At 40.2% G+C, this 24105-nt stretch overlaps 1 protein-coding gene across 2 annotated transcripts in view; it reads right to left on the reverse strand.

The window, feature by feature from the left end:
- Positions 1 to 24105, reverse strand: part of AIG1 (androgen induced 1) — a 143254-nt gene that overhangs the window by 10343 nt on the left and 108806 nt on the right. Inside the window, exons 5-9 of one of the 2 annotated variants that reach the window (XR_002436619.1) lie at positions 15160 to 15323; positions 11923 to 12023; positions 11085 to 11275; positions 9724 to 9903; positions 5138 to 5557 (exon numbers count right to left, since the gene is read on the reverse strand). Coding sequence is in view for 1 of the 2 variants with exons in the window: in XM_021390575.1 (XP_021246250.1) it covers positions 11986 to 12023; positions 15160 to 15323 (202 nt within the window). In the remaining variant the exon portion in view is untranslated. Of the gene's footprint in view, positions 1 to 5137; positions 5558 to 9723; positions 9904 to 11084; positions 11276 to 11345; positions 12024 to 15159; positions 15324 to 24105 lie in introns of those variants that run through there. The other variant, XM_021390575.1, reaches the window with a different exon arrangement.

The raw sequence follows: 24105 nt of genomic DNA on the forward strand, positions 1-24105 counted from the left end.
GGTGGAGGTGGCTCTGGCCAGCTCAGGGCCTGAAGCTGGTGGTGGCCATGACTTGCCTGGAGCGAGGCACAGCCCTGGTTTCCTCCCCAAAGTCTTGTACTGAGCACAGCTCTGCTGGGGCAGGGGCCAGCGCCAGGGGATTTCACATGCAATATGAACTGCCTTAGCAGGCGTGCTGTGGGTGAGTTAAGGACATACTTTCAGCCTTAATTCTGAGTTTCCTAGGTTTTGTCAGTTTCAGCCAGATCCCTAATGTTATTTTAATGCAGTTGTTTTGTGTGTGAATAATATGCTTTTGACGCCAAACCACAAGCCCTGGAACCAATATCTCATAAAAATGCCTAGAGTCCAAAGCTAGAAGCTGTTACTCAGCTGATCGAGTGATGCCTAAAAAGTTACAGGTTAATGCTGTTCCCCAGGGGAAGGAAACATTAAGCCTGCTGTCTGCTGGGGCTGGGTGCTGTCTCATGCAGCGTGACCAGGGGCTGGGGGGCAGCTCATGGTGGGGCTGGGGCACCCTGTGGGATGGCTCAGCAGGTTCCACCTGGGCTCCTTGAGGGGAGAGGTGGGGGTAAGCGGGTTAATGAGTTCTTTCATAAAGACGCCCGGATGAGGGCATTCCAGCAACACTCCACCCAGCAGTGGATCACTGCAGCTCACCCTCTCGCAGCCCTGCTGCTGTGGGCTGTAATTCAAGGGACACCGGAAAGGAGGGTGGACACCGGCTTGCTGCCCTAGCCGGCAACATTGGCATGATGGCAGATGTTGTGAGGTCAGGTCCCAGGGTGCTGCTCCATTCTTCAAGTGGGGTATGCAGGAGAGGGAATGGGAAATGGGGGTGAAGCTGTCCCTGTATGCTCGCCTTCACTTCAGACTGGGAAATCAAGCCACAGGATGTCAGTGCAGCCTGTGCAAATGCCAAGCTTTCTGAAAGAAATGACTATCTTTTTTCAAGAGCGTGCAGGAAGATCTCTTTCCCAGAACATCTTCTTATTTAGGAAACTCACATCACGGTGGCAAAGCAAAGCAGAATGCTTATTTGGGAATAAGAAAATGAGATGTGGCCTGAAGTCACTGCCTGCATGTAGACACCACAGCAAAAAGCTGGAGGACACACCAGAGGCAGTTGCTTGCTCACAAATACAGCACTGGATGGGCTGGAGGCCCAGACAGCTGCTATTTGCTGCCTGTGTCCTCAGATACTCGCTGTGGAGTTGTAAGGTATTGATTATTTTCCTGTTACAACACAGAAGGATTAGCTAGATTAGCTTCTGCAGAGGTGAGAAAGAAATGTGTTGTGTAGACTGCTTGTTTTGCTCTAATTGGATTCACACTCTCTTTCTGAATAAATCTCGCTTTACTCCAGGTCTTGTGGTTTTTCATGGACATGAATGCTGAGGAGATCTTCCCAGGACCAGCAAGTGAATCTCATCGCTGGTGGAGAAAGCAAAGGGATAGTGCTGCTGTCACCTCAGGGGCAGGCAGCCTGCAAACAGCATGGCCAAGGAAGCTGTCATAATCATTAAGGTTGGAAAAGACCACTAAGATCATCTAGTCCAACCCTCAGTGGTCCCATCCCAGCTAATGATTCCCGATCACAGACAGCTTTTGGCAGGATAAGGTAAAGCCCCTCTTTGCAGAGAGAAACCTAAGCTTTTCAGTCCTTCTGGACACAAATTTCACACCTGCTCTGGGCAACCTGCCCGGAGCGTGGTGCTGGTGGTGCTTATCCGAAAGCAGTGTATACTGGTCTCCATTCAGCAGTGAGCTGCGCTGTATACTGAAATTGTCAGCAAATTTTCAGCTGCAGCTCATCATCTTTTCTAGCTGGTGCAGAACACTGTAAATAAATTATCTTTGTCTGCTGTTTTTCCTGGTCTCCTGGCTCAGAAATGTGGAAAGTACCTGAAGCAGGAGCAGCTTCTCAAATTTGTCCTTTAAAACTGTAGAAACAAAATGAGCTCAGTTAGAAAAGAAAGAAATCGCGTAGCTTAAAAATCCTGGGCCTCTATGCTGGTAAAGTGCTAAGTGTCCTCACTCTGCTAAACAAATAAATATTTTTCACCTGTTTGTGCCATGCACTGTGGAAACTTTTGACATCTCTTCTGGTGGCTGTGGTCTGAAGCTAAGCTCTGCCTCTTAGTCAGATGGATACCAAAAACCTTAGACCAGCTGGATGGTCTGAGTAAGCATTTCAGAGTTAAGCCTAAAATTTGAAATTCTTCCACTTACAACGTGTTCCCACAGAGAATGAATGAATGTTGCATCAGGAAATCAGTCTTCTGTGTAAAGCACCTGCTCCTGCAGTTTCCAAAAATGTCCTGTATTTGTGGATACCTCTGGGTCCACACAAATCCATGACTTGTCTGAGGCAGTGCGGTAGGTCTTACTGGAATTTGTGCATATATACTAAACTTGACAGGAAATTTACATTGCTGTTTTGGTCGTGTTTCTTCCAATGACAGATGATTATTTTCTGTTGGCTTTATTATTCAAGAACTGAACAATGAAGCATCAAATAAATCCTCATGTTCTCATGGTACATTCTCTTTTTGAGGTGGGTATTTGAGTGATTTGATATATATATATATTCGGTAATACCTTTTGCCTTGCTCATTTGCTCTTGCAGAACTCATTTGTTTTAGTACATTTAGAGTCCACGGGAGGTGCTAAATAATCATTTAAAATGGGTCAAATTAAGTAGTTTTCCCAGCATCACGTATGTAAGCAGAGTATCCAGTTCTGCAGAACAGCTTTTGGATTCCTACTCTTTCTCTTCCTATCTTGTCCTGACTCCTTTGCTACACATCAGATAAGCTACTGACAGCCTCATTCCCTGCACTGTTTGTACAGCAGTATGCATCCTGAAAAATAAATAAATAAATAAAAAGAAATTAAAAGAAATAAAAAATGATTGGTCAGCTAATTCAAAGGAACTTTTTATAATATGGGCAAGATAGTCTGTATTTCCTTATCTTTCTTTTTGGAGTACCTCAGCCATTTTAGTAGAAACGTTTCCTTCAACATCAGCCTGAATGAAACATGCAGAATTTTCCTAGCAGGGAATATTCCAGTCCACAAAAATGAAAGTTAGGTAAAAGAAAAATAACAGAGTCTGCTACTAGAAAATATGATACAGCTTGGACTACAGAAATCACTGTAACACTGAAATCACCGTATCTACTGAAGTTTGCCATCTCTGCAATGGAGGTGCCAGATGCTTTCATTCCACAAAACAGGGATATACAGATTTTAAGGCAGCAAGCAAAAGAAAACATTATTTCTAATGGAAACCAAAGGTGCAATTTGGAAGGTCAAGGCATTGCTTTCCTGTCACAGTAACTACACAGCAAAGGGGGAGAGGCTCAGCAGTACAGTGGGGAAGGGATGGGATTTCCGAGTGGTGCAGGAAAATGCTGGTAGGGGAAGTAACAGCTACCAGTCCCTCTCTCACTGTCCTGCCAGGGGACAATATAAACAGGCAGATGCTAGTAGTCTCTGGATTGAATGTTAAGACTTACAGATTATCTGATCCAGAATTATATGAAGCAGCAAGATGGCTTTTGGAAATGTAGCATACAGCAGAAAGACCCATTTATTTGTTGCTTTCTGATCAAGTTGAAATCGAAGGACACTGTATAAACCATGGGAAAACCCCAACAGTCCTCAACAAAAAATTTTGTTAAATCTCTCTCTTCCATAGTTTCCAGATCACAGAAATGTTGAGTGGAGGGGAGAGGAGAGAGGTGAGGTGCACCCGGCTTCAAGAAGCCAGGGCAGAAAATTATGCACCTCTTCAAGAGAAACTGAAAATATTATTTAACATCTCCAGGCAGATAAGCTCGTAAGTGAGCCCGCTTGATTGTGGACTGGCTTATTCATCAACTTAGTATTCAGGAATGGGAACAATTGCCATAGCAACATTCCCATCTTCTGACATGTATCATGCAGATCATGTAGTCAAGGCAGCATAGCACCCTCTCACACATGTGCTCTGTGAACTTTTGTATTCCTGACAATATTAAAGACAGAAATATGATTGACATTCTTGCCTGTGTTTCTTTATGATTCCTTAAAAAAATATGGAAATGCTTCCCTTCCCCCATCCTCCTCCTTTGAACTGTTTTCTCTCCATCCCACTGAAATTATAAGAACAGCTCATGCCCCAGATCTGCAGATATATGTTCCTGAAAGTAGTCCTACGCTATGCAAATGTGTAAACTGCAAAATGTAGAGGGTTTTAAAAATTAAGCATATCCAGCAGAATCTAAATCCTGAGTAAAAGCACTGAAAGGAACTAGAAATCTTAAGAGTACTTGCATAATTAGTGTTCTACTAAACAAAGCCTGAAATCTTTTTTCTTCCTTTGTTGTTTTTGTTTGGTCTTGAGTTAGGCTGAACTCTGCAGTCACACACACCAACCATAGATATGGTACATGCCAATATGTATGTCATCCTATGGGAGCTGCGTTCACGGGCACAGCAGCATATTCTGTGTTTTTCCAGCCAAGGTCCAGCTATGGTTCGGGCTACGTGGAGTTCCTGCTGAAGGAAAAGTCCTACCACATGGCTAAGATGTGGTCCAGTACAAACAGGGTGCTGCAACACTGTGCAGTATAACCACTTTTGCAGCCTTAACAGCAGTGGCAACCAGGCACTTAACTTCACAAGCATTCTTGCTTTAATTGTATCATAGGCCATCCAGCAGACCTCTTTCTAAATTTACCTCCAGTTTAGAAGTGTGGCTCCTTCCAAAATCTCTGTAACACTAGAAACAGCTGGGCTATAGTAAGTAGGTCAGGTTGATAGTTGGACTTGGTGAGCTTGAAGGTCTTTTCCAACCTAGATGATTCTAAGATTCTATAAATTAATATTTTTACCACTACATAGGTATGCCTCTAATTATGCCTATCCCACCTGTGGTTCTGCCGTTAAAAGTATCACAATGTATTGCCACTTGCCTAAGTATTTCTTCCTCAGACCTGGGACTTTACATGCTGTCCTCTCCTCCTCAGGATGCCTATAGCACCACTTCTGCATGTGGGCTGGCTCCAGCAGCCCCTTCAACTTTCAAAACCATCCATAACTGCAGCCCCAGTAGAGGGAGAATGAAACCCATTGTACAAAGCTTAGGTACCTTTCCACCCCAGGGAGAGTGAATGTCCTTATGCTGTGGTCAGAATTGCTTAGTAATTCACCCAGGATTGCATCCTGAATGAGTCCCTGTGCTTTTCTGGTTGAAGAGCACTTTCTTCCTCTGTGTACTCCACAGCTACTTGTTCCAAGAAACTATCATTCCAGAAATTCTTTCTTTATAACTTGTCCGGTGGTGACTGCCATATTGTATACATGTAGTAGAGGTCCTCCATTATCATAATTTTTGCTGTTTAAGTATTTTGCACTTAATTGCCTTCATCTGCTCCATACTTCCATTTTGTTAAGCCACTTCTAGAGAAAACGGTTTGCAGCTTAATACCAGCAGCACAAGACAGATGACCTTCCCTTCTTTTATCCCATTGCATCCGTCAGGTGTAAACTTAGAAGCCAAATTGGGAACCTTTATTAAATAAGAACAAATTATTTTTTTTAACGTACCAAGTAAATGAGTACAATTATACGTAGAAAGCTAGCCAGGCACTGCACTGCCTACAAAATTAAATTAAACATGCAGAAATGCAGAAGCAAAAATTTCTTAAGCAGTGCACAGTCTGTAGATGTTATCTATCTGTAAGTGACCGTAGTGCAGTGCAGGGAACTGAAGACTGTGCTCAGAAACATTACACTGAGGGGAAAGGCAGAAGCACAAAGAGCTGCAAGTTTGGAACTACTGCCCATGACAAGAATTTTACCTTTCATAGCTCCTGATTTCTTTTCATGGTAAGCAAGTAAATATCATTTAACATCTGTCATTATTTGTTCCAACTGAAGATGATGTGTGTCTGTATTAACATGTGTGTATATATAGATACATACGTAGGTCTGCATTGAACTTCTGTATATCCAATATACATACTGTGGGGATGGTTTGTACATTAGAAAAAGAGATATTATGTCCTAGTACTGACTGTACTGTAGCGGTCTCTATATTTAGAATGCACACTGCAGAGATTCTTCCCCAGCCTAATCGTGGATATTTACTTTTTAATACATGAGCTATGTATGAAATGCTGAACTTGGACATCGTGATTAGCTACAATACAGATAATGAAAAAAAGATGATATTTTACTTCTCTCTCTTTTTACACAGCTCTAAGGAACAGCAAAAAGCTCCTCCGGTGGGCCGAGAAGTCTGTAGCCTATCTTTCAAATTTCCATACCGGCATTTATGGTGTGGAGGTTCAAACCCTTTTACAGCTGTGGTCTGAACAAAAAAGGGCACTTAAGGGAGCAAGACTACGACTTGCTCTTCTGGGCTACATTAAAATCCATTTACTTCCATCTGTTACTTGGACAATACAGAGAGCATTTTAGAGAAAAATAAAATTGCTTATTTTCGAGAATATACATTAAATATATTCGTTGTTTATGGCCTGTAAATTGGACAGTTCTGTTCTTAGAGTTATTTAATAATACAAAAGGAAGTAACTGTGCTCAAAAGACCTATTTTCATTCTAAGCACAAAAAGCTTTCTCATTGAATTACGTCATTGGAAGCACTACAGAAAGTGCCCCACCTGCAAGTGCGCTCGCACCCTCCTTCAGCAAAGCCTCTGCATTGAGAAGCACCTGTGCATATGCTTTGAATTCAGCATGTGCTTAAGTACTTTCCTAAACAGATGTCAACAGTCAAATCTGTTTACTTTCCAGACTAATTTCATTCCCCCTTTGCTCCTCTTGCCTCAAAAATAGAGAGATCATCGCCTCTGTTGAAATTAACCCATCAAGCCTGCAAGCACTTCTATTTCCTGGGATTTCCGAAACAGCCAGGGCTGTATGTGCAAACTCCAGGTTTAATACTACCATCAGATACACTGAAGGCATTTGAATTTTTACAACACCTATGTACAACTTGGGCCAAATAAAATGGCCCACATTTAAAATAAAACTCCCAGGTTTCACTGCAACACCTGTGACCCCAGTTTAAGCAGCTGGCTAAAGCAGCACGTGATGCTTTGAACCACAGGAACAGTGCAGAACAGCTGGGATACCCCAGTGTATATGACCTCTTCTACCAGTATGCATTACTACTTGATTAGGAGCTTTCTTTGGTTGCTGCTGATGGAAAATATCTGTCACCACCATTTGCCCCTGCTCACATTAAAGACAGGAGCATTAGAAGACAGGATTAGTAACATAACACCTCCAAGGCTGCATTCAGAGGCAACCACCGACACATCTCCTGCTGCTTGCTCCTTTATTTCCAGGGCAGGAGCACCAAACCTACCTCAGTGATGTCAACCTCAGGCTGATGGTCTCTTCAGGACTACATTTTAACTCAAGTTTTAGATTATAAAAGTTTTCAGTGTTCAACCTAATGGTGTCAGAGCCTTCAAAAGCTAACCAAGTGCATATCAGAGCCCTGCAGGCTGGACAAACTTAATAAAAAATAAAAGGTGAAGAAGAAATTGTTGTCGAGAAATAGTCTTTGAATAGCAAATTCAAAACAAACAACTAAATCATATGCCTTGTACACTGTCATTACAAACCAATATTTGGGGACCTATTGGAAAAGTTAGCCATTTTTCAGTCTACTCACAGTGTCCAAGAGGATATGATGTGCACTGGTGGCAGTTTAGCAAGTACTGTTCATGTGGGCCGAGAAACAAACTACATAACGCTGAGGAAAGTATCTGTCAGTTCCCTTTAAAATAACTTACCAGTTGCTACAGAAAGAAAGCAAAATACGGTTTTATCACATACAAGCCAAATCACAGACTAAATTTAGTTATGAAATTGTGGCAAAAATGAACAAATTATGGCAATTTCTTTGTAACAGAATGGTATGAGAGCTCTGCATATGTATTTTGGGGTATCCAAATGCATGCAGAAAGTGAGAATGAGCTCTGTAAAGTCAAACGGGGCATACAGTCACACTGAACTTTAGGGCAACTCCATGGGTAGTCATCCTAACTAGCTTTAAAAAAATCTGTTTTTTTCATGCTTTATATTAAGGCAAGAGAACATTATTCAGATTGCAAAGTCAGAGTGAGGTAATGTCAAAATTAAGGCAGTCTGTTCAACCTTAATTTGGCCCCTTGTGAGTATGAATTATGATATTGCCTTTAATTAGATGATCACGAAATATTTTTTCCTCTGCCTCATTCATAACACATGATGGATGGTGCTTGGTGAATGATGAAACCATATTTTGTTATTTTCCTTGTGGTTCAAGGTGTAGCAGCCTGCCTTATTTACTGCATGCTGTATCTTTCTCTGACAACAGAACTAATGATTCCTTCACAGAATTTTGTATGTGGTTTTTCATTACAGCCATGACATACTTAACAAATATTAATAATTTAATTTTACAGCAGTTCTCAAGGGAATAGCTAGAAATCTTTCCATTTAGCTTATTTATCTACAGCCCACTTTCATAGCTCAAGTTTTCCTCAAAGCTTTGTTTCCTTTGTATTTGCTTTCAGCTTTACTTGCATTAGCTTTGGGGGTGTACTGACAATACATGGAAACCGAGGTCATGGTCCCCATTCTGGTACACATCTTAGAAATCAAATTCTGCATAGCTTGTAGAAAGTCAACAGAACAGCAACTGCATGGCAAATCCTGTTCAGCCAGTAGACGGACCATTTCCAAAGTTGATAAACACTTTAGAGAATTACCTGTGCATTACAGGGAAGTGCAGGTATGTTTTTTTCTAAAACCCGTACAAAATAGATTTTCCCCATAAAGTAGAAAGTGTTACTAACATAAATGCAATCCTTCTTCCAAATACTCAGTTCCACAGCAAAAACAGAGAAAAGTTTTCTAGACATAGAAAAAAATACATCTTTTCCATAGACTTTCACTTGGAAATAGATGACTTGTTCTGACAAAAGTTTTTTGTTTTTTTTTTTAAAAAGTTCCCCCAAGAGAAATACCTTTCAGGGACAATTTCAGCCAAGATGGTTGAAATTTGGCAAGCTTACAAGTGACTTCTACTTCAGTCATCATTCATCCATCATCTTTCTTAAGCATGATGGATTGTGTAATTCTAAAGGGAACGAAGACAGTGTAGAAGAGCACTCTGGGTACCCAGGCCTCTAAGTTATTTATATCTTTGTTCATACATCATAGGTTGGATTTGGTGCTCTAAAATTTTCTTGACTTTAAATACTATGATTCAAAGCTCACAGGAGGTGGAGAACTTTCTGAGACCTGAGAAGACAAATTGAGTTCAGATCTTCTTCAAATACCATAAATTTCCTTGAGCCAAATGAAACCTATCACATTTTGTGTCACATTTCTTGCCTTTGTCTAATATTGCCCGCCTCATGGGATTATGCTCATAACTGATACCTAAGCTTGCCAGACCATTTTTCAGAGGTGCCCAATATTCATTAATTCACAGATATAAGGGAAGACAATTTTAAGTGTCCCTATGCAGTACCTCTGAATGGGAGTCTTCTTTCTTTCTCTTAGATACTCATCTATGGATTCGGCTATGTCAGTTTCTGATGATCAGTCTGTGACGATTCTGCTCTCTTTATACTGTTCATACATTTCCAATATCACCTAAAACAACATGCTATTAGAAGAAAAACTCTGCCTAAGCAGGTGTAATACTTACTGAGAAAGAGAAATCTTATCATTGACAGCCATTTTGAGCTCTCAGCCATTCAACTGAGCATTAAGTACAGGAGCGACATTCAGAGTGTGCTCTAGCTGTGTGGCATTTTTGAATGTCTTATTTTTTATCTGATACCATTCCATCAGAATGAACAATTGATTTCAATGAAGGAAATGATCCCTGTGGAATAACATAAAAAAAAATAATCATAAAAATGTGTAACAAGTCAAAAAGATTTTTCCTTTGGGTTTCCCACCCCAAGCCACAGCTGATAATATTCTCATGATACAATGTGTGTCACTTCTGCTGTTGGATGGTATGGCTGGATAGTTTAGCATATTCATTGTCCACATGCTACCAAAGCTTTCAGAAGCGGTGACTTTAAATGGTTCATAGATCTCTGGAACATAAATGAGTTTGTATTTTCTTGTCTTGCTGAGTTTTGAAAGCCTGTTGCGAACAACAGACATCTTACCTCCTCCACTAATGACCATCTATTACAATCAAGTTCAGTTATCTGTGGATAGAGTAACCACGTTGCAGAATTACTGTGCATGTGTGCCAACTCAGCTCAGGTCCAGCAGAGCATAATAACCCTAATGCAAAGCCACGTGGCTACAGCTAATTTACTTCCAAAGCTGCTCTGAGTGCACAAGCAGTGTACCTGGTTTTATCCGGCGTGAAGCCAGAGTGAACAAACTGCGCAGATCCAAATCAGTTCCATGTGAGCTCCTTCTCCTTTAACCTGACCACACATTTTCAGGAACTTTCTAGTAACTTGCCTAGCTTTGAAATCTTTGCAACTCCGATCAACAAGTTAAATCACTGAGAGGATAGTCACAAGGCAGTGTAATTGCAGATGCCTTATTTTTGAAGGAAACCAACTAAAAACCACACTGTTGAGCTACTGCACCATTTCTACAATCATATATATATACAGAAACAGCAGTGGATTTAAAGAAATAATGGGAAGCATATCGTGATTTTCATGAGATCTGTTTCCCCCCAAACCGTTCCAAAGCAGAAACATGGTTAAGTTATATTAAAACTCTGCAGGAATCTCTGTAATAAAAATCACACATTAACATTATAGACCTTTAAAGTGTTCTCTGTGTGTTAAAATAAACACATTTAAATGCACCAATAAATACATGTGAGACATGAACATGAGAACATTTGGATCTTTAGGTTACTTTTTCATAAAGTAAGTTCTTGAAAATAATTCTGTTTGCTTTTAGTTCTACACAATTTTTATGCCCACTACAGTTCATTTTTGACTGTCTGATAATTAAACAGAATTCTGTCAAGCTTAGACCGTCTCTAGTATTTTGGAACTGAATTCCTTATACAAACAGGCATACCTTTGATTTTGAACATTTGCAGTCATACTTTCCCGAAGCAAGGCCTAAGTGCACCTTCTGATACAACGCTAATGGCTCAGCCCATGGATTGAGAACTTACAATCTGGAAATTCAGGATTGGGTCTTGTACTAGGAAAATAAGAAAAGTCCTCCTGCAGAAATAATATCATCTACAGCTGACACTGGAAAACCTGAAAACATATAATTCAAATGTCATCAATCCATCTAGAATTTCAAGAATCAGCATGAAGAAACAGAAACTCGGAGATAACTCAATCTTTATTTAGGCACAATTAAGAAAAGTTGCATCATTTTCAGATAGTCTAACATGGCAAATAAAATTTCACTGGATTGATAAAATTAGTAACATCACTAATTTAAGGCAATTGTCACATCATGTTACATTTGTATTTCAGTTATATTGAATTCTTCTTCAGATACATTCATGCAATTAGCTTTAAATATATTTTTACACTATACTTGGAAATACATAGGATTGTTTTTGTTCCCCATATTAGACATATCTGTTTAAGATTTTCTCAAACAATACAAAGAACGGACTTGTTCTTCTTGGTGGAAATGGAAAGCCATAATGACTTAATGATTTAATGGCTTACTTGATGCAAGAAAAGCATGTTGAGAATGCCATGGAGATAAGTATACATCTTAAATGTGTATGTCACATGCAAGCATGGAGAAATAGGAATGGAGGTTTAAACATAATTATTATTCTTAGCTAAAATAATTTTCCCTCCACATAAACCCCCAAAATATCCCTGCACTGAGCAGAGGGCCCATTAAACTGCCTTATTTCCAAAAGATTCCTCTCTGTGCCAACCTCTGTTGGGGATGAGAAATCTTCCATGGAGCCATGAACAAGCCTCCATGTTGCATCTATTGTTCAGTCCAATTTTGGCTTTTCTTTTTCTTCTTCAATACCTGAAAGCATATGGAGAACAGCTTTTAAAAATCTCTGAATGAATAAAACCAAAGTTTATTTAGAGAGGTTTCTTCTAAAGCATTAATCTTTCTTTTCCCTATATTTCCGTCGTTTCTCCCCTACTTGCTCACATGCTCTTGCATGTGTTACCTCACCTGCTGTGCATGAAAAGAGCATCTGCACACCTGATGGCAGTGGTTGTCTAGTAATGAACCGCACAGTTCTCCCTCCCTCCCGACCACTTTCAAATCAGCCTCACTCCCTGCTGCACACTCAGCCTTTGACTGCTGCAGGGGACTGGGAACACTTAGTTCCCTCAACTCCTCTGCTTACCTATGAGCAAATTAAGGTGGATGTTATTACAGCTGAAGAGAAGCAGCTGTCTGTATTTGAATGCAAGTTTTTAAATTTGGGCTTAGAATTCAGTATCTTTAGCCCCCCCTCCTATTTCAGTGTTAGATTTTTAAAAATTTGCAAGTACCTCTCTCTCTTTTGAGAGCACAGGAGCAAAGAATCAATTAGTGTTGGTAGAGCACCTCTCTCTTCTGGTAAGGGCTGTGTCCCTCACTGCTATCAGGAGAACTGTGCTGAGCACAGGGCTCCTTAAAGAACTGATCTTTGCTGCAGGACGTTTCTCTCATCTAAGCTGAGCAGTGTTCTGGGTCGGGCAGCAGACTGTGTTTTTTCTGGCAATGAAAATGTTCAGCTATTTCATATGCCTGTTTCTGGACAATGAATTACTATTGGTATCTGACAAATGTATTGTTCTTCTGACTAGGGCTTCCCTGCCAAACATCTCAAATAAAAATATTTCTTTTGGAGGTTTTCAGGCCTGCTGCACGTTGGAAAAGAAGAACCTCTGAGAACTGGAGGCAAAAAAGGAGTAATTCTTGAGAACGTTGAGAGGAAAATCCAGTCACAAGTAAGATTATCTGCTAATGCAATCTATGCATAGATGGGAGTTACACTAAAAGTCACAGTAAAAATGCAGGTAATTAATTCCAGGATGGGAAGCAGTGAGAGCCACGTGCAGTTAGAACACACAACTGTGGAGCTGCCTTTATTGAAAGAAGCAACAAGGAAACAAATGGGGCTGCTGCTGCCAGCAGCCCGAGGACAACGGCCCTGGGTGTTGCTGGCAGACCAGTATAGAGCCACAGTCACAGGTTTAACAACCAAAACAAGAGGCTAGGTCCAAAAGATTACAGTGGGTTTACAAGGCTGCTCCAGAGCCAGCCTTGAGCCTTCTGCTGTAAGGAACTCCTCCAATAGTTTTAAATGAGCTGTTTTATTTGCCTTTAAAAAAGAGACTCTTCCCTTTCTTCTCAATTGCTCTGCTGCAGATGCATCGAATAGTTTGGCAGGAATGCAGACACCCTCAAAACTGTGGACAGACACTGGCTTGTAGAAAGGGCAAATTTTTCCTTGCCTACCATGTTTGTAATTTAACTTGGAAATATCTAACTGCAAATCATTTTGTCAGTAGTGAGGCTTTATTTTATGCATCTCCAGAGGAAAGAGAAAAAAAAGAACACCTCCAAAGCTCAAAACAGCCCCCTTCCGCCCCAGAAATCTCATGGCAGACAGCTTTAATTTGAAAGCTTACAATTCAAATGCTCCTTTTAAATGTACAGTTTTCAAATAACATTTTCCTAAATCTTGCAAGCTGACAGATTGGCATTATTTTAAGTTTCTGCTGTTTGTGGCATGCATGTCACACACTTCAGGTTTGGTTTATGAAAAGTATTTCTAGTATAGTGCAATAGCAGGTGACTCATGGCATTTTCTGAATTGCAAGTGCTTGAGCCACAAAGGAGTTTGGTTAGTATTCTTCTACCGAATCAAGGAAATAACAGAGAGGATAATAGGGTCATGGCAAACCTACTGGGAGAATGACCTGATCAGCTTCTCTGGGATGTGAGGCCACAAGAAGCAGAGATCCATACACTGAGGGAGATTTTCCACCATTTACTTATTCGTGGACTTGGTAAGAACATGCGGCTCTTCACCATGTTTCTATGCTACATACAGGGCGTAGATTAAGTGAAAGTGTTCCTTGTAGCTGCATTTTTTACAAGCTTGTTTCCTGAATTAATTTAAACAAGTAAAACAGATTTGAACATGACATCAAACTCAGGACTCAAAACCACTGTGACCACTGATCACTGATTCTAGGGTAAAATCAACAAGATACTTTGCATCTAGGTGCCAACATGAGCAAATGATGAGTAAAACTATTTGAGCTTCCAGAATCAGACTCTCCCTAGTACCATAGGACTTGTTAAAACAGATCTGTGTGAGCAGAAAACTACCGTGTGAATTTATGGTGTATTAATGGGTGCACACTGCATTTCCCAAAATGAGACACAGGCTGTTCATACAGTCACAATCCTTTATGGGCTCAACGAATGTAATGACAGAATTCCCACCGAGCAAGGATTTCACTACATTTGTAATTTGCTCCTGCAGAGATTATGAACGTTGTTTGCTTACTTCAGGCATTTTGACAAATGAAAACGTCTTTCGTAGATTAAATAAACCTACTTTTAACCTTGCATTTGTCTTATTTTCATTTTTCCTTTACTCGGCAATGCCTGGCCTACTCTTGGTAGATGAATGTAGAGTCTACAGAGTTATCTTCACCCTGCACTAAGGTGATTTTCATTCCTAATATCTGACTGATGTGAACATACTAATTTTCTTTGAGTAAACTTATAAGCAGCAGACACCTTATATCTAAGAATACTACGTTTTTTTTTTAATTGTTATTTCCTAGTCAAAGCTTAACATTAACAACATTCCTACAAAATGATATTTTATTCTAGAGGCATTTAATGGGTTCATCAGCTAATAAGTGGGTTGTAAACCAAGTGGGTTGTAAATCTTTCAGGTAATTGCAGGTCTTAAATTAGTATTAGAAGTAAGAAAAAAGAATACATATTCACAGCACATAATGCTCTCCAGCAGCCATTCCATTCATTTGTCTGCTCTTAAGCAAGTAAGCAAGAAGTTTCAACGGAACTTCTGTCATTCTCCTCCACTTCAGCCTGCTAAAAATCTTTTTGACTTTCAGGGCAGCACATTCAAGCCCTGACAGAGTATTTCATGAATTTAAATTTCTAAAACAATACTCACATTTTTGAGTATCCCAGATGTAGTTGTTCAGGACCTCTCCCATCACGTAGAAAATGTTAATTATTACAGTAACAGCTGCAAAAAAGATTATTTTGACACCTGGGCTGAGGTGTTCAAGAAGCGGGTACACCCACACTCCTGTAACATGGTGAATCCAGCACACCCTGAAACAGAACAAAACCATCAAGTGGTGACTCTTACTGCCCTGTTTTTCAGAAGTAGCTTGGCTTAGTTACTGTAACCTAAAAAGCAATCACTTGAAAGGACAGGGAGTTGCTATTAACAGTAGCTTCTTGGAGCACCCAGATGATATCCTTCCAAAACAGACATAAAAAATGATGAAATAAAGACTGATCTCCTGTTAATTCATGTTAAATTCATTAATTATTAATTATTGTTAAATTAATTTGTTTTAAATTCAGTATGAACAGTCGTCCAATTTTCAGGTTCTGATGCCAGCTATATTTGTATTTACAAAGAATATTAACTCCTGTTTCATATGTCAGCATGGGAATGCAACACTCCCACAATTCCAAGCAAGTTCTTGTTCCAAAGTGTGTTCAATGCTCCTGCAATTCTCCTACAAAGCTTAGCTTTCTGCTTTCTGGTGCATCTTGATTTCATTTTGTATACATTTGTGTGTTTGCTACTTTCCTCTCCACATCTGGCAAGTGCTTCAGTTTCTTTGTTTGTCAGAAACATATGGTTCAGGTTCTCCTTAAAACAGTGACTTCTTCATCACCTGTGTTTTATAGGTTGCTCCCATTTTCCTTTCAGCTACCTGGTAAAATTTGTGATTTTTCTCTTGATGGGACAAACTATTTTTTTTTTTTTTAAGAAGAAACCATCTCATTAGTGAAATTTCACCCAGCTCCACACTGAGTAAAGGAAAAGGAATGATGGTGACTTGCTCTTGTCACAGTCATTTTTAGTGGTCATCTACAGTGGAGAACACTGGAATATTAACCCAAAGAACAGTGTGTCAGCTCTGCCACAACACATTCTGAAGAAGAATTCCAGGTATGTGGTTTCTCTGTGTGTGACTTCGTTGACACCTGTACCCTCTGGAAGGATAGCTGCTGCACAGAGATCTGACACTGTGAGTGGTGAAATCAGCTGGGGTGGCTGGGAGAGCTCATACATTCCAGCAGTTGGAAGCTAGGAAAGGTAAATGCTGCCAAAAAACTGAGCACACATCATGGTGGCTGACTGGGAAAAATGCTCAGTGGAGACCAAGCTGAGGCTCACAATTCTGAGTTGCTGGTCTCTCTGTAAGAATGTAAATCTCACCCTCTCTGATCAGTTTGAGAGAGATGCATGCAGTGAAACAGCTAAAGAGAAGACTAAGCAGCTGCAGAGAAAATTATTGATGGGGATTTCCACGTCCATATGGTTCACTTCACTTGCTGATACTTTTTGTTTAAGGAAGACTTTTGATCACTACGTCGACAGTCACAGGCTCCTGAAGAGCAGAAATGCAGAAGTTTACTCAAAACCACTATAATGAACGCCTGTCACACAGAGAGCATAGAATCCCTGCTTAATGATTCTCTCTCACCCTGTACATGTACATAGCAACCCTGCTCCTTAGAAAAGCTTTTATTACAGCCAAATCCTTAGCAGTTACACACCTGATTGTGCCAGAACAATGCCACTTTAACAAAAAAAAGGTATCTTTGGAAACATAAAGGGTTACTGTGTAACCCGTGGGATCCCAGGATCCCACGTTTCACTTCATCAAAGAAAAGGATGAGATGGCTGGTAGAAAGTAATGGGATGTCTTCTATGCTCAGGCTGGCTTAGTCAGTCCCTATCTATTATTGCCCAGTGTTCTTCCATTGCTTTACTTTTGTTTTGTGATCATTTTGTGAAAAACAAGCTCCAAGGGAAAAAGCAACTTTTTTTTTTCTCTGGCATGATGAAATTGTCTGGCACCATGAGGCACCTTTACAGAGGGACTTTTCAAGGGACCTTCTAAATGGCACCCATGTACTCAAATTCATGAACCAAGCAGAAATGACATTTACTAGAATGCACTTAGGTTGGAAAGAAGAAATATTTTCTAAATCTGACCAATGAGTCACTGCTGAGCTCCCGAATGTCAGCTGTGTCTGGTTAGTTCAGAATTTCTAGTACATTGTATGAACTCTCTTCTTTGCTGCCCAGAAAGGTGGCCTTGTTTGGCGAGGCTGGTGGTGCATTCCACACAGCTGCTGTACACTTGCCACAGTGCAGCCACAACGCAGGAACTCGTTCTGAGAACAGGGGGTACTGAGCACTGCTGAGATGACTGTCACAACCTCACGCCCTCAGCCATCACAACGTTCCTTCTAGCGAGCACTGCATTTGGGCAGAGCAATGTTGTCCTTGTCTCTGCTGAGCAGCGGCACACTGACTGCTCCTGCGCGGCCTGCACTTCGGAGGGGAGCTGCCAGAGGACAACTGCTACCATGGAAACCTCACCTGATGGCCTTTCTGAGCAGCTCGCTCCCGCTGAACGCACGCTAGCACAGCCCCGCACAAGGAGCTGATAAACCATGGGCATGTAGCCTCCATACAAGATTGCTGATTACTAATGCTAATGAGTGCCTTCAACACCGCAGTTCCAGCAGTCATTATTCTGGTCCAACCTCATTATTAGATAAGCACAGGGGAGCATGCATTAAGATTTACTTAGGAGTGCTAATCTAGATCCTATTTAAGACCCTGTCATTGAACAGGTATGAAAAATGGGTTGTTAAGGCAAAAATATATTGAGGAGAAAAAGTTTAAGCTAACACTGGCCTGACTACTTTTGAGAAGATAATATTAACTTTGAAGCTCCCCATGTTTTTGTTCTGTGGCAGCCCATGTGGATGTAGCAGTGTTTTTGCAAAGAGGAGTGTGTTATGGGTCACAGAGCTCATGAGCCATTTGTTAGAACTGGTAAGTAAAAAGGAGTGGAGATATTCTCACTTGTATTCAAATTAAAATGTTTGTTAAAAAAAGTGGTGATTTTTGGAAATTTTCAACCAGCTGGTGTAGGAAACAGAAAAAAACAGAAATTTGAAAACACACACTGTTGCTTCATTTTAAAAAAATCTGTCAAAACCTTGACTTTGTAGCTGTTTTTCACTTCTAGTATACAGTGGGTGCTGTATATCTCACCTATCAAAGGAATGAGTCTTCCTGTCTGCCATTCTTCCATCAGTAAGTCTGTCCGAGAAAATGAAAACTATGCAGAGAAGAGAGGTGTACATTTACTCTTTGGCTACTGATCTTTTGTTAATGAAGAAAAGCAATTAATTCAAAAAGCTGCAGGAACCTTGTGGTTTGTGCTTCACTTTGAGCAATGCAACTGTTATAATGGCATGTGCAAATCCTAGTTCTGGCAAAGGCAAGCTCAGTAGGTGGATATCACAAAAGATGACTGTGACAACCAAAAGGTTTTGCAGTGGGAGCCATGTTGCAGAAAGGGGTTGCTCCCTCATGATGGCTACATGGCTGCCAGCTACAAAACTCTAAATACACTTGCACAGGCATCACAACTTGCTGGCTCTTTGTTGTCTGAATTCTGAGTCTCTACCTGTTTCCTGCCAAGTTTGAGTCCTTCAGCCAAATCTGCAGTTAGACAACAATCAGTACTATGTGATCTGAAAGCAGGAACTATTAGACAGGGGGCTGTAGAACCTTTCTTCAGAGCAGTGAATGAGATGACATAGAATAACAATGCATGCCACAGAATGGCTGAGGACCTCCAAATGCTCTTCCTCCTAGCAGAAGGAGCAATATAGCAGAATTCAGAAGCAAGAAATTCAAATCTGACAAAGAAAATATCTTTCTGTGTGATGTCTCATTAATGATCTACCCTACCTTGCAGTGATGTATCACTGAAATCAAGATTAAAAAAAGAACTCCTAGAATAAAAATTTGGAAGGACCTTGTGTTTGTTTAATTCACTCCTTTGCTGAAGGCAGTATAACGCAACTCCAGCTAGCTTCTGAAGTCAGGAGACTGTACAAATAATAAAAATGCATACAATTATGCTTCAGTTCAAAGAGTACAAGGCATAGAATCCATCAAGACTGAAGGGTCCAAACATCCATTTTTTTTACATGGGTTTTAGATGAAAGCTTCCCTTATAGTCCGGTTTTTCCAAAACGGCCTGCTGAATCTTCTCCTGGAGCATCTGACACTAGCAAAAGTCACAGCCTTGATACCTGACTACACTAACCTACTGTGGTAATGCCTTTCTGGGTACTTCTTGCAGCAGTGCTCACAGATCCTTTCCTCCACCTTCTGTGCTATTCAGGTTTCCAGTGACTTGGGTAACAGAAGGCCGTTTCTTTAGCCCCAAACACATCCCAAGCTGGTTCTTGTGGCTACAATTTAACAAATAACAGAACACGGGCATTTTCTATGCTTTTACTTCCTGATCTTTCCTAGTATCACTCTCCTTTTCCACAGAAAGGGGGAACTTTACCCAGAACTATTACATTGTAGAATATCTCCCAAAGGAGGTGAAAGGCTTACAGCAGCTGAGTCATTCAAAACTCAAATGAACAAATCATTTGTGGGTACAGTCTAGGGACCAACCCTGGGCTTTCAGAGGCAGGAGAACAATGACCCACACTAAATCTGTTCTACCTTTGATTTCTAATACTGAAGAAGTGATGTGAGGGAAATTTTCATCAATTCTTATTAGCTTTTTTTTTCTTTTTCTCCAAGGACATTGGACAGCTTATTCTACATCTAATCAGAATTGTTACATTCTCAGCCATCTCAAGATGTTAGGCTCTTTATATTGCCAGCCAAACAGGTGCAAGCTATCTACAGTAGGAATTTATATTGTTTAGAAATTTTAAATACTAAAAAACAAATTCAGTAGACAATCATCAGGAAGTGAAAGCAATAATCTCCCCCTTTTCCAATTTCTTTTGCTGGATCCTTCACCAATTTGAATGTTGCCAATGAATACAAGGGTCAATAGGACTGTGCTACTGATATGGAATGGCTTATGTAGTCAGAAGATGTCAAATCCCAGAAAACTGCTCCTGCAAATAACATCATGCAATGATGTCATGCAAAACATACACAGCGTGACACAGTGCTGGCATCCTCTGGGATGAACAAAGATTAGGAGAAATTCGTGTTAGCTAGAATGACAGAAACTCTGCAGATCTGTTTTCATAAATAATACTTAATTTTAAATATAGCAATGGTTGCTATGCTTCCTTGAGCTGTATTTTAAGGAGATGCACAAGCAAGTGAGAATCTATGCAGGTCATCTGTACTGACTGTACTGCTGTTTTGACTGAAACTCTTGATATGGAGGTAGAGGGGAAACAGAATGCAACAGTCCATAATGGCTATGGCAGACCTACCACAGTGAGGATCCATGAAGAATTCTCCTCCTGAAAGCACTGTTTTTCTCCCATCCTTCTTGTGGGTAAGGTACAGGGGATGCTAATCTCCTGGCTTACTTCTGCTGCTTCTACTACTTCTGAATCTTTCCTGTTCTGAGTAGTCCTGGCTCCAAATCTTCTCTTCTCTTCTGCATTGTCCCACCCATCATCCACCATCAGCCTTCCACTCTGATTTGAAAGCCCTTCTCCCTCTTCCCCTCCAAGCTTTTTCCACTTACTTGCATGATTTCAGCTTGATGACCTATTAGCTGCACATTTCCTTGCCCATGGTCTCTGTTAACCCTCTTTTACTCGTCTGAAGGATTTTTTATTTGGTTTTTGCCAATCATTTATTCATCTGATCTGTAGTGAATTTCTCCCCAGCACTCACTTGCAAAAGCATGTATGGCCCCTTCCTGACATACAGACAAACAATGCACCCTGTGTAGGAGACACATGCTGGGTTTCCTACTCCATCTGTATCAATCACCTCCATACTCTTCACCCTTCTCTTCTGAATTACAAGGTTTGTCCTAGCAATCTACATTCCTACCCTTTTGCCAGCGTACTCTCTTTCTGGTCTTCCTCTCCTTCTATGGAGAACCACTAGTGGAAATCCTACAGCAAAACTGACAGCAGCTATCTCAAATTCATTCCAAATTCTCAGAACATACATTCCTTCCTTTTATTCATTCAAGAAGAATTCAGTAAATTATCTCATCTAGATTTGCTTTTCCTCAGCAAATCTACAGAACTCTTATAAAGTCACTTAAAGATAAACTTTATTTTCAAATGAAAGTTTAAAGATACCTAAGATATTTAAATAGATTTATCAAAGAATGAATCAAATCCAAGCTTGGCACACGTGGAGGCAGCTCCTAGAGGATTTGAGATAGCAACAAGAGAGCAGACTGAGTATTTTGATCTCAAACATGCAGCCCAGCAATAACAAGAGCAGTGAAGTCAGATTCTTAGGGTCTGTTTATTTGGCATCTTCAAGCACTCAAAAGCAGAGGGAACAAGAAAGCAATTTTAAATAAATGTATTCATCTCAGTTTATTCTAGGGACATGTTAGGCTGTGATATTAGTTGCCATGAGGTCATTTATATTACATGGAGCAACACATTTCTGGCTCTTTTCTGTTCCTTGACAACCAACTCCATACACTCGTTGGCAGTATTTTCTGGTAGTACTGGCAAGCTCTTAGGATTTCTTCGCACAGTCTAGATTTAACAATTCGGTACAAATTATGACCTTGTCAAGCCATAGTAAATAAAGGCAATTGGTCTTTCCCATGGCCTAGATCCTTAAAGTCCATGTATGGAGTGCAACAGGCAACACAGGTTTGTGGATGCTGTGCCTGGGCACAGTTCTGTGAAAGCAATGCAGAGTTCTTCTTCATAGGCTGTGCATGAACTAAGTGTGCCTACCCAAATGCTCCCAACTGAAGGGATAGAATGCAAAAAAAAAGGAAAAAGGAAAAAGAAAGGTAGAAAAAGTAGAAGTTTTTACTCTTTTACTCTTTATGATCAAACCATACGTATAATATATCTCTGAATAATATCTAGGTGATATCAAGTTATTTACCTATATTCCTCTAACTTTTGTGATTCTACTTAGAATTGTTTGCCTGTTTTCTCATTTATCAGATATATATAATAAAAACTCCCTATTTCACTGTCCCTTCCATACAAGAAAAATTCAGCCACACATGAAACAAACCAGAAGCTCTGCCCTAGCTAGATTTGAAAGAATGCATTAACAAAATATATACACCTTTATAGTACAAAATGAGACTTGAAACATAAATTGTGCAGTACAGTAAGAAAGCTTCTCCCATGGTGGGGAGAGCTCAAAATTCAGTGGTCAAACATTGAGAACATATGATTAGCAACTTTCTCAATTTCATATTGAGAGAGCTTCAGAGAAAACAGTACTGCTGAAAAATGACACGACAGTCCTCTGACTTCAAGGTAAAAAAATATAAACCAAGAACTACCAGCAGGGGATCCAAGGACAACCAAAGACACAAAGGAAGGAAGTTCCAGAAGTCTGCGTGTAACTAGGTCATTTGCAGGTGTCATCTCTTTCTAATGCACCATGCTAACCTTGAGGGGTCTAAAGCATACAAGGGCAGCAAATCCTAATTATATAATTACAAATTCTCTAAATGATTATGGTAATTACTTCTGTGGTTACCTAGCAGTAGGAAGATGGTGAACATTAGCTGTGAAAGGTAGGCACACTCTGAGATGGATGGAAAAAATACACTTTTCATACTTTCTGTTGGTTTCTCCAACCTGTGAACATCAAATACAATGTATTGATATCACTGAACCAAGACAGCTTGCAGCCTCAGCCAAATCTTAGATAGAGGCTTCAATAACAGTTGCGGGCAGAAGATGCAGAACTTGCAGATGATGGCACTGTGCAGCCTGTGTCTCTCTCTGGTCTTCCCCACAAGAAGACCAGAGTTTCCCTCTGGTTCTTTGATAAACATGGAAGGAGGAAAGGACTGTAACTGCAAATTTTAGCAGGATGACCTTTAGGTAGAATAAACCATTGTCTCACACCATTTTCTAAGGAATTACAACTTGGAAGAAGGCAAATCACTTGAGAGCAGGCCTACCATTAAGCAAAAGCCAAGGGAGATGACAGTAGCCTGTAATTGGATATCTGCTTAGTATTTAATGTCTTAATGCTGAATCTTTTTCCTCTGCTTTATTTGTCCTACAATTTCCTTTTACATTATACTTATAGCCGTAGGATGTAGATATACTAGGATCAAGGATCAAGATACACTAGGATGTAGATTAGGCAGGATCAAGACATATGAGTATCACACTGATAATGCAACAGTTTCTTACAAGATTTTAAGACACCTATGGTTTTATTTCACTTACAGATTAGACTGCTTCAATTTTCTGTTTTACTGAATGCTATCACACGTGTCTACTCAGGTGATTATGAGAAAACAGGCACTATCACTAGGTCAGATCACACGAACAACAACTTGGTCATCCTATCTCTAGGCACCTTTGGAGGAAGGTGGAAAATAAACAACTGTTATGCATTACCATTTTTGAGCTAAAAGAAAATCCTTTCTCCTGAAGAAATCATTACATCCCTTTACGCGTGAGTCTGTTCTTATCTTAAAATTGCAAATGCTATCCTTGCTTAAGAAGGATATGTGTTTGTAAGTGTAAATGGCAAAATGACTAGCAACTTGGGACACAGCATCCCACTTCAGCTGGATTACCATCATTTTATAATCACTCAATGTGTGTTGATGTGTATGAATAACAGCTTCTCTTTCATTGGACCAAGGGGAAATGTTGCATAGCTGAAACCTGTGTTCCTCTCTCATTAGTCTGATCTCACTTGACTGGTGGAAAAAAAAGTACTATCCACAGTTTTGGAAAACATCCTCTGAGCTGAGGGAAGCTTGTTGTGATGTGAGAAGAAGTAAACAGGAGGTCATGAAATGTAAACAGAAAGGATAGAGGATATATGGTATCAAAAGAGGAGCATTGTTAGCAAAACAAAGGTTTAGTGAAAAAT

The sequence above is a fragment of the Numida meleagris genome, chromosome 3, assembly GCF_002078875.1.
Source record: "Numida meleagris isolate 19003 breed g44 Domestic line chromosome 3, NumMel1.0, whole genome shotgun sequence".
Taxonomy (NCBI): Eukaryota; Metazoa; Chordata; class Aves; order Galliformes; family Numididae; genus Numida; species Numida meleagris.